An 11,006-nucleotide genomic window follows, 5' to 3' on the forward strand; every position below is an offset into this window, starting at 1 on the left:
CCAAATGGATGTTTCAGCCATGCATGTGCTGAGTGTGTCACGTACCAGAAGAAGTGAAAGTTACCTGGCAGCAACTTGCTTTATCCTTTTTAAGTCCTTAACTTGTAGTGCATTTTCAAGTCTATCAGGTGTAATAGTTGATTAAAAATTAATCACCAAATCACCTGTCAGAGGCTAGTGGAATTAAAATAGCAGAGCCTTTACTCTTTCCTTCCAAAGAAATGGTCTTTTGTGGCCTTGTATGAAATAATAACACAGGAAAGTTAAAGTTGTTTCCTATTTTGCCTTCAGTTCCAACCTGGTTATAATAAAAAAGAGGGAAAATTGCATGAACAAAACCTGTATATGCTAAGCAAGCTATCGACTGGACTAAATTACCATTTTTGAAACATTAAATGCAAAATATGCATTCATGTGGCTAAAAGTCATCTCTCACTCTGCAAACTCCAAGCAGGGTTGTAGGTCACCAACGCCCTCACACCTCCCAGCTGTGCTGCTGGCTCGGGCGCTGTTGAGGGAGCAGTGCTGCCAGGAGAAATGCGTGACGAGCAGCAGTCAGGGCGAGTCGCTCAGTACCTTCCTTCACCTTCACCCATTTGCGACTCTGTGGGCGAGGAAGAATTGGCAACTTTTCCTTTGAGAGGGATCGGGTGAGACTGTTCTTAAGAGCTTCAAGTTTTTCTTTCAAGGACCTTTCTCCATCAAAAGGGTTACATTGGAGCCAAATTTGAAGTATTATTGCAATTCTCTGTCTTTGAAATTGTGGGTGGCCCTTTCCTCATCAGGAGCCACAATGTGTAATTATTTCCTTTTTTTTGAGTCCTAAACAAAAGACAACTACATATTTATTTAGTGGAAAAGACTAACAAAGATATCTTTACTTTTCAAATAGCATTTCTAAGACTCCAGTAAAATACATGTGTGGTCCTAATACTCCTATTTTATTTGACAATTAGCATTTGCCATACTAGGACACTCCAGCACAATAAAGAATAAATGGTGGATCTCCTTAAGGAATTATTTTCAAATGGTACCAGAGTGCACAAATGGATTTTTGTGTGCTTTTGGAGACACTGTATAGTAGAATTGATTTTACAGCCCAAGTCTGAAATTGGAGGTTTTGGCTTATTCCAAACCCAACATGTGATCCTACTGAAAAGTAATAAGGCCAAGTACTGCCCTCCATTTTCATTCTGCAGAAGTTGCAAATTCCTAATACTCAAATTTATACACAAGTCAATATTGAATTCCATTGGATAGGTATGAGGAGTAAGACTGTTTCTCAAACAAAAAACAAGTTTAGCACTAATTATCCTAAGTGTTAACGTTAAAGGTACTGAACTCTGGAGATGAGCAGGCTACCAGTACTCCTGTGGTGCAGTGTGTTAGTTTAGCTGGACAGGGTGCTGGACCACCTTGTCTAGACTGCGCTTTTGCCAAAAAAGTTTGGAGCAGATAATCCTTGAAGTCCCTTCCAACCTGGTATTCTATGTTTCTACGATAGTCAGTTTCTGTATACATTCTGTACCTCTGGTGATCTCCACCTCTGATAAAGTAGATAAAAACATCTGATACTTAAATAATACAAATAATAATGTACCACAAGCTATAATAAGTGCATGTTTATTCAATTATAGATTTATAAATGGGTTATATTTTTTAAAAAATGAGACAATAAGAATGAAAGAAACTTCAGTGATAACGTTAAAAGTTGTATTATTAAAACATCAGAGATGAAAGTGAGCAGGGAAATTCAGTTTGAATATTCTTAGAAAAGTGGAAGATTCATTCATGCCGTGACTCACGTAATTCTGTCTGTATTGCAGTGGCAATTGCCCCATGTTGTGAAATATGAAATATTCACTTGGGCAATGTAGCACACCACGGCACGGGGAGTGATTGTGCTATAGCGTGAGAATAGATTATGTGTCTGCTAACTACAGCATCTGAGTCTCTAGGGAGACAACAGAGCAAATGGAAGTTAGTGATGCAGAGAGAACTTGCAATTCTCTGATCTAAATTTTTCTCATCTGCTTTGTGCTCCTCAGCATGGTACTGATACGTACTACCTCCCATATATGGTAACCCGGTTTCTCCATCGGTAAAAGGAGGTTAATAGTACCTTTCTCAGATGTGAAATTTCATACCTCTTGTGGGGAGCAGGTTGGAATGGTGATACAGCCAGTCATAATGATTTATGGAATTAACATCAGAAATTATAATTCACATTTTTGATCTTCACAAGGATATAAACATGTGCCTAGAGACAAAGCAGCTACTCTTGTATCTTCATTATGAGGAGGAATAGTTGCATTATTTCACTGAAGAACAGAAAAAAAATCATTGACATTAGTATAAGGCTAAGTCCTTTATTTCATAGTCAAAGAATAATGGTACAGCAGAGTTCATGGGTTTTATTTTGTTGGGGTTTTTTTACAGAACAAATTTAGACTGAATTGGTAACTATGTATGTTTTTTAAACATTTCCTTATTCCATCTGCTTTAATTGATCCATAGAACTTCCACAAAGTTATGCCTTGCTAAAAGGACATGAGAAGCCATTTCGGTATATGATTATCTTCATAGATAAGTGATGCAGTACTGTAACTTGTTATATGGTAAGTCTATAAAGCCAAACGTGTCAGTATTATAACAATTAATTGGATAAGCCTCATTTGACTGATGGGAAAGGTACTTACTTTTTGATTTATATTAATATATTTGCTGAACATGGGATAAAAACCTATCGTGTTAATAAAACATTCGTGTTTGTTTAGCAAGCTCATGCTACAGTATGCTATATTTCTACCATGATGGAATTCCATATACACTTCAATCGGTTCAGTTCACCTGAGATATTAATTTTAGAGGAGCAATCCAGGAAACCCTCCCCGCGTTTACACCATGATGTAACAGCTCGGTAGCATCTGTATTCTTGAAGACGTTGTACTTTGGTTTGATGTAGTCTCTGTAGCATTCAGAAATGGTCTTAGATTAAACTCCTGGTCATACTGGAACTTTGCAATTTAAAAGTATGGTTGTGTGATGATAAATGAAGGTTCATGAGCAGCTAAGAAAAATCTTATCAAAAGTTTTCCCCCTGATACCACAAACCCCCTAATACAGAGTAGAAATAGATACTTTTTAATTCAAATTTAGAAAGTTGAAGATGGGCATTTTATACGTGAAATCCAAATCTGAGATCCAGCAACACAGACAAAAATCTACTTTGCCATTTCATTCTGTCCTCTTTGCGCTGGAAAGCCAACTGCTGCAGCAGCTTTTGCAAATAGAGGCAGCTGGTGGCATTAATGGTAACAAGAAATAATCTTCTTCCATCCTTCTCTTGAGATGTACCAAGACAGTTGAAACATGGGACTGTGGCTCTTAGGCTGTCACGTCTCAGCATGTTCTCGCCTTCTGGGAGCTCAGGTTTAACTGCTGGTGTCTTCACCACCTCCCAGTGTACTTCGTTCTCCATAACATCAGAGCCAGGGGAATAAATAGTAGCTCTTGCAAATCTGAGTCTTGCTCTGGAATAGGTTCAAGGTTTTATATGACATGCCTTGTAAGGTGGCTGTTCCTGGAGAAGTGTCTCAGGCCAAGCAAGACCTCCCAGGCATCTTAATGAAGTCCAGAATCCAGTGAGTAGCCTGTGCTGGAACGTGTTTCACAGGATCTCTCTGCAAGGAGCTCCTCAAGGAGCAAGAAGTGTCTGTCTTTTCCCTGCTACTTAAATTTCTGTGCCTTTTAAGGTGTAGTCAGATATGAATATGTTGTAGGAATGCTGAACAGTACTGAGGAAAAAGCAAACCATAGTGAAAACAGCTGAAAAGGAAAGGATCATTTGATATTTATAAATTAATTGTTTAGTTTTATTACTTTGGGAAAAATATCTAATGGATATTTATGTTCATAAAAAGAAGCTGTTACTTGTTCTAGCAAAATCATCGGGTAGGACTAGATGATCATTGTAGGTCACCTCCAACTGAACTATCCTACTCTAAAATATTATATATTGATTGTTACCACGTTTGTATTTGAAGTGAAAATCTCCGTGTCCAAATTAATGTATTTGATTTTCAATTAAGTAATGTAAAGAAGTTCTCATTCTGTTTATTTCTTTGAATACCTTATAGTCTCATTATCTATGATAGTTTGCCACCTTATATGGGCATAGGAAATTTCATACAGAAGATACTTGGCTAATGCTAAAACTTTTTTCCTGTAAGAGAGAAGTCCTAAGCAAGGCTTCCTTTGTTTGTATCAGCTATATTTAACTAATTATTAAGGATGCTGATCATGGAATAGCCATTTCTAAGCTGTTTTTATGAACTGGCATAAATAAACAGATAAGTATTCAATACTGAGTCTGATTTGGTATTTCTGCCTTTTGCTTTAAAAATCAGGACACATTGCTCATTCCCAGTATTTTGCAAAGTAGATTTATGATATCGCTGGTCGGACACAGAGGGAGGTTAAACCGTAGAGGAAAATAAAATTACAGGTAATTAAATTTACAAGCAAGTTTGCCATCTTCAAAAGATTTATTATTTCAGAATGAACAATGGTTTAGCAACACAAGAAAACTGTGATACAGCTTTAACAGCATGTGATATAGATATTATATGTGATGTTTCAATTTATATAATTAAAAATTTAGTACTCCTTTTAAGGTTAAATGGAATATTCAACTGGGAACCATACATGGTGAGTAATAAAATAGCTGCAATGCAGTCCTGTCTGTATTTTATAAGAGCACTCTATCAGGCTCATTAATATCAGATTATCTGAGGGCTTTATCCTCATATAAAAAAGCAACAGCATGTATAAGCTTTTTGATGTTTTTGGTGGGAATAGGTTATTATATTCTCTTGGAATGAATTTTAAATGTTAACAGGATTCCAGATTGGGAGGTTTTTCCCTAATATATGTCTGTCTACTAACTAGTAAATGTAATAGAAACCATTTCCATCCTGTTCTTAGAAAAGGATAGGTAGCAAGGTTTTGGCAAGTATTTTTTGTTATTTCCACAAAGCATAACGCATTATGATTACTAATTTATTCTGAAGAAAAAAATAATTAACTTCATAAAATGAAGCTGATTTTTTGGGGGAGGGAGGGATATGAGGTGTGAAAATTTTTTTGTTATTACTTTTTTTCCCTATTTCATCAATCTGTGAAATACAGAAATATATGTTTTCAGGCATAATTTCAAATTAGACAAGTTCCACCGTAGTGACATTGGAAAATACTGGAATTAAATCCTTAACCTTTGGAAATTGGTTAAAAAGGTGAGGTATATGCTATTATCAGTGTACATTGTATGTAAATTGCCTTGACCTCGTTTATTTAAAAAGAAATTTTATTTTATGCAAGCACAATAATTCCAGGATTCTGATCATGGACCTTAGAGAGGCTGCAGTATTTCTCTGGTTTTATTTATGAGTTTGAGTACTTGGATAGACAACGTTAATTTTTATTTTAGAGAAGGAGATTCAGGTGCAATGTATTTAGCCTCTGATTTAAAACACACACCTGACCTCCTGTGGGTGAAAAATGAAAGTATGCAAGTTTCTCCAAGAATCACTATAGTTGGGCTAAAATTTAGAAATCTTTGTTCATTTTCCGTTGTGTATCCTGATTTAGAGTGGGATTCAACTTTGTTAGGTATATGGATTTGTTTTTTCTTGTTTTGCTTTTGAAAAAAAAAACAAAACAGTGGGGTTGTAGTCAGGATATTAAAGCTCAGAAGAACATTTGACATACATGCAGCTTAACCATGTCTGAAACAAATCACTACGAACAGGACAGCGCAGCCGCATCCCGAGCAGCAGTGGTGCTCATCTCTGCCTTCTGTGGAAACAGCCTCTTTCAGCTGCTGCCAGCCTGACTCACCCAGATGGCTTTTTGTGTGCAAGTCTGTACACAATATTTAACCCCAATATTACTGTGCTGCCTTTTGGCTTGGGGACGTCTCACGCCAAAAGAGACTGAAGTTACACCTGGCACTTCTGGTTTGGTAACGTGTGAGCGGGGAGGTGCGCGGGAGGGCGGGTGGTTGCAGGGGCTCTGCCAGTGAAGGGAATGAATGAAGCCCACAAATTTACACTAAGGGGTGGTCTTGAAGGGTCATGTCTAAGGGACTCCGCTTCAAATTTAATAATTTGGAATATGTCTCTCTAAGAAAGATATAGCAGTCAAGAGCATTTTAGTTTAAAGCAGCCTGTAGGACAATGCATAAACATGAATCCATCAAAACATCTTACTTGCTGCCAGTGAAGGGAATGAATGAAGCCCACAAATTTACACTAAGGGGTGGTCTTGAAGGGTCATGTCTAAGGTACTCCGCTTCAAATTTAATAATTTGGAATATGTCTCTCTAAGAAAGATATAGCAGTCAAGAGCATTTTAGTTTAAAGCAGCCTGTAGGACAATGCATAAACATGAATCCATCAAAACATCTTACTTGACTGTTGTGCTTTATTTAAATAAAAATCTGCAGGGTAACCTTGGGTTTTTCACTCCATCTGTATACAATACATTTTTTTAATCAGTTCTGCTGTTCCAGAGGTACACCGAATTTTGATCTAAGGTCTTGGGCTGTAATAATAATGGAGAATAATTTGTTCCGATGAAAGTATCTCGGTCAGATTGCTGGTTTCAAATGCAAAGACAGGTTCATGCCTTTTTCTTTCAAAAATAGAGATTTTTTTCTTGTAAAAGTAGGATATTCTGTTGCTTAGTGGCTTAGATTTTATCAAAATACTTGAACATCTTTCATTGTGGGGGCACCAAGTGCCATCATAAATTATACTCAGTATTCAAATACTACCTCTTTTTGAAATGGGAGGTGAAGTTCACACAGTTATTAGTGCAGAATAGTGACAATCAGGCTGAAAAGGAGGTTTGCACCTTTCTTCACTACATAATACAAGCCACAAAGTCAAATCAATGTAACATAATGGCCTGCAAAATTGTCTGGTTTTATCTGCAAAATAGATTTTTGCCCCATTTCCCCAGAAAATCACGGTGTACCCTGTGCTGCTTTTGACCTTTTTTTTTGCGAGCAGTCTAAGAATTACAGTGAAATGAGTTAAAATATCATAAAAAAAGACCACCCAGCAACTTTGTACTGAGTCCTACGTCTGCAGTGTGAAATGTAGATGTAATTTATGCAAGAAGAAAAAGCTAAATGTTTGTTTAAGCCCCTCAAGGTTTTTATAAGGAAATCTTTTTAGACTGAGCAGATGAAAACTTGAAGCAATCAATAAATAATTACTGAAAACTTTCCTGCTATAAGTAGACATAAATTCTATGTTGGAAATCGCATTTTTTTAACGAGAGGTAGAAATTTACAGCAAAGAACTTAATTAACAACTTATATTTTTGTTACATTGAGAGTTCCAAGAAAGTTTCACAAACCAGCAGATGCATTGCAAAAAGATTTGTTTTGGAGAACGACCATTTGCCAACCTTACTTAGCTCTCCACATTTAGAGGAATGCTTTAAGCATTGCCTTGCACCTTTGCCATCAAGTAGTTTACATCTCACACGTGCTACGATTACCAGAGATCACTGTACTTCAATCTACATGAGCCTGTGCTACATGGAAACGGTGCTGGCTGTGTGGAGCCAGCGGTAAATCTAGCATGTGATTAGTTTGCTCTCCTTTGCACGTACAAAGAGACAGACGTGCATTTGTACGCACAATCCCAGCACATTGTTTATCAAGGAACTTGGCTCAGTAGCCGTTGCTTGTAAATCCTTGCATTTGTGCTAAAATTTGGTTTTAGTCAAGGAGAAAAGATTTTGACCATTGATATTTTTTATTAGATTTCTAAAACTAATTTACGCATTGTTTCAGTCTTGTTTGTCCTTCACTGTTTTTAATTACCTAACATGGTGAATGATGATACTCTGTTAACTGTCATAAAAAGCATAATGCACCATTGCCTGTTACTTCCCGCAGTATGTATTTATAAGTGTGTGAGTGGTTTGCATAGATATATACTGATATCTGTGTTATAATCATTTATCATCATACAAATCCCTACTGCTAACTTAACCACTTGACACACAATTTTTATATAGATAAAATGTATTAGTCAATTCAACAGAAGTGTAAATATAGATATTCAGAGGTGTAAATATAGATATTTGCTGTTTATACTTATAATGGATTTTTTTTAAAAGGAAGTAGACTGTTAAATCATGTTACCATAGCAAATGCTGAAAGCCGCTTTTTCATTCATTGCTGTTGAATTTATTGTCAGAGCAGTGCAGTCATATCCCATTTCAAGATTACTTAGGTGGCTTGAAAATTAAATCACAGCTCACAGAATCTCTATTTTCACACACGGTTAATAATAGTAAAATTGGGTCTAGTTTTAAATATACTTTGCAAGATATTGCAGTGCAGTTAGATGCACGAACTGTGAAAGATTTAGTGAATAGGCTGTGATTTTCCATACATTAACAAAGAACTGGACAAAACAGTTGCTGTTGATGTATGTAAAATCATTTTCAAAAGAGTAATAATGATTCAAATTTTGTTAAAGTCAGGCAGTGTGGGGTCTTACAAAGTCCTCTATTTTTTTTCAAGTTCATATGTCTGAAGAAGATCTTCAGGAGTGATTACTGGAAATATGAGCTCATGGTAGATTACTTTTTAGCGAAAGAATATGTCAAAAGCATGAGTGTTTATGTCTAATCAACTAAATGATTCTTGCTTATTCACTTCATATGAGCTAAATCTCTTATTTCTATGCACCATTTTGCAGTGTTTCTCCTAAAAGCTGTCTCTGAAAGGTCACCTAAAGATGTCTCTAAAGAAGGAAGACATTGCGAAAATTTACTTCTGTTAGGGGTTGGATTGCATTTGATGTGCTTTTGGAGCACAGCTCCTGACTTGGTTTAAACAAAGTAGAATCCAGTTAGCCACACCAAAACTCCTCTGCAGATAGGCTTAAAATCCCAATATAGAGACAGCCTGTTTACATTTGTTTCTAAATTTCATTTAGATGCTCAGGCAAGGCTCTTAATGTAATTTGTTGTGATCCCTATATTGTCTATAGATAGATGTGTCTCTGAAGGTCTCCAAAAGAAGATCTGATTTCATAATTTTAAGACACCAAAGCAGATAGGTCCCTTTGAAGGCCTTCAGATATTTGTGTGGTATGAATGTGTCAGGTGTGTTTGGTCCAGGGTGGCAAACTATTGTCTGAAGTGACACCTCCAAACCGCACATGGTGTAGGTACAGCAGTAATGACCTTAATATATTGATCATCTCTGTTGTTCTGCAGTACTCGTTAATGGCGTATGGCATAAAGGAAAAGCCCTGGATTCTAGTTAGGTTTTATATTTATTGGTTTTTTTCCTGTCTCCTCTGCTACTATCTTTACTTCAGTTCACTAAATTTTATTTCCAGTATGGAGCCATGAAGTCCAAAAATATTTCTGAATTTCAGAAATAGGTCTGTTTATTTATACTGATAGCAAAATAAAAGGTACCGAATAAGAATTTTACAAGAGTTTTAATGAAAATTCTCGTTTGAGTAAGATACTAGTTTCAGATAGTGTGGTACAGCTGCTCATGCAGGGATTTTGGGGAGGAGCGTTAGATATCAGCTGCCTTCTTTTAAAACACTTGATGCTAGCCACTCTAAAAACAAAAGTCAGAAATATATTGATCTCAGCTGTTACGTGGCTTGATGGTTGTTCCTCAACAGCTTGCTATTAGTTCTTTTGGCTGATTGTCAGTATTTCTTACATAAAGCTGAACATACTGTCAGAAATTTGATATTGTGGGTTTGGAATAGGTTGAAAACTGTAATTACTCAGGAATTAAATTGATTTGGCCGTCATTGTTAAATTATGTAATGCTTCTGCTTTTTGTCTGGCATTTATGTTGTTGTTTTGTAAAGGAGCTATTTAGTGCAACACAGATAAACTAATTTGACTATTATTGCTCCTGCTTTTTCTTCAGTTGCAAATCAGCTAAGGTAATAAAATAAGCTTCATTGAAAACATGAACCATAATGGCTGAAATTATTTTCTTATGTGTTCTTTTTGTTACACACAAAACCAAGTATATATGGCCAAATTTAATTTTTTTTTTCTTTTTTCCTTAGTGATCTTAGTGAAAATCAAATTCAAGCAATACCAAGGAAGGCATTCCGGGGAGCAGTAGACATAAAAAATCTGTAAGTATTTTCCTCCTTGTATATATTCTGATGATAAAGCTTTGTCAGTACGTTGTTCTTTTGCTACATCCGATATCTTTTTCCTAAGCACTTTGATAGCTGCTTAAGGAATGTCTGTAGAAAACCAACGCTTACCATTTGTTTTGGCAAAATTCTTTACCATATCTTAAGTATCCTAAAATTGCCCTATAAGAAATCTAAAACATCAAAATGGACTTGAATACAGCAAGGCATTATAACTATGTGTTTATGGTGATCTGAGTTTTATATTTGAATGTCAGCTACTTAAAACATTTCACTGTGTCATGTGGGAAAAAAATCATTTTGCCTTGATTCTAAGAGTTTCCCTTTTGTCTGCTTGTACAAAAGAAAGAAAGAAGGAAAGAAAGCAAAATCAATTCATCACTTGGTTTTGCTAGCATACATCCTTGTGTGACTGCTCTGCTCACACAGTTCTCTTCGGTGGTAAAATAAGTCTTTTCTAAAACAGATACTCACTATCCTGGAGATAGTAACTCTGAAATTCATAGGCAGGTTTTTGAATTTTTAGGGCTTCTGAATGTGATGGTGTGTGAGTTTCAAGACAAAGGAAAGCGTGACTTTTCCACTTTTTGTTTAGAGCAGTAGATCAGCTTAGTGGACTGAAAGAGCTGAATGACCTGAAAACTGCAATGAATATGTATAGTAGGAAATGTAAGGTCATGCACTTAAAAGCTATAACCCCTGCTGTAAGCTGGGGGACTCATCATTTCTGAACAACCACCAAAGGCAGAGAACATTTGCTAGTGAGTTCCAGAAAGA

General features: G+C 36.2%; 1 protein-coding gene across 1 annotated transcript in view; it reads left to right on the forward strand.

Annotated features, from left to right (window-relative positions):
• The first annotated feature begins 537 nt into the window (after window positions 1-537).
• SLIT2 (slit homolog 2 (Drosophila)) overlaps window positions 538-11,006 on the forward strand; it is an 85,667-nt gene continuing 75,198 nt past the window's right edge. Inside the window, exons 1-2 of the mRNA XM_009875399.1 lie at window positions 538-650; window positions 10,134-10,205. Coding sequence (XP_009873701.1) covers window positions 538-650; window positions 10,134-10,205 — 185 coding nt within the window. The remainder of the gene's footprint in view (window positions 651-10,133; window positions 10,206-11,006) is intronic.

Source organism: Apaloderma vittatum, unplaced genomic scaffold (genome assembly GCF_000703405.1).
Source record: "Apaloderma vittatum isolate BGI_N311 unplaced genomic scaffold, ASM70340v1 scaffold98, whole genome shotgun sequence".
NCBI classification, from domain to species: Eukaryota; Metazoa; Chordata; class Aves; order Trogoniformes; family Trogonidae; genus Apaloderma; species Apaloderma vittatum.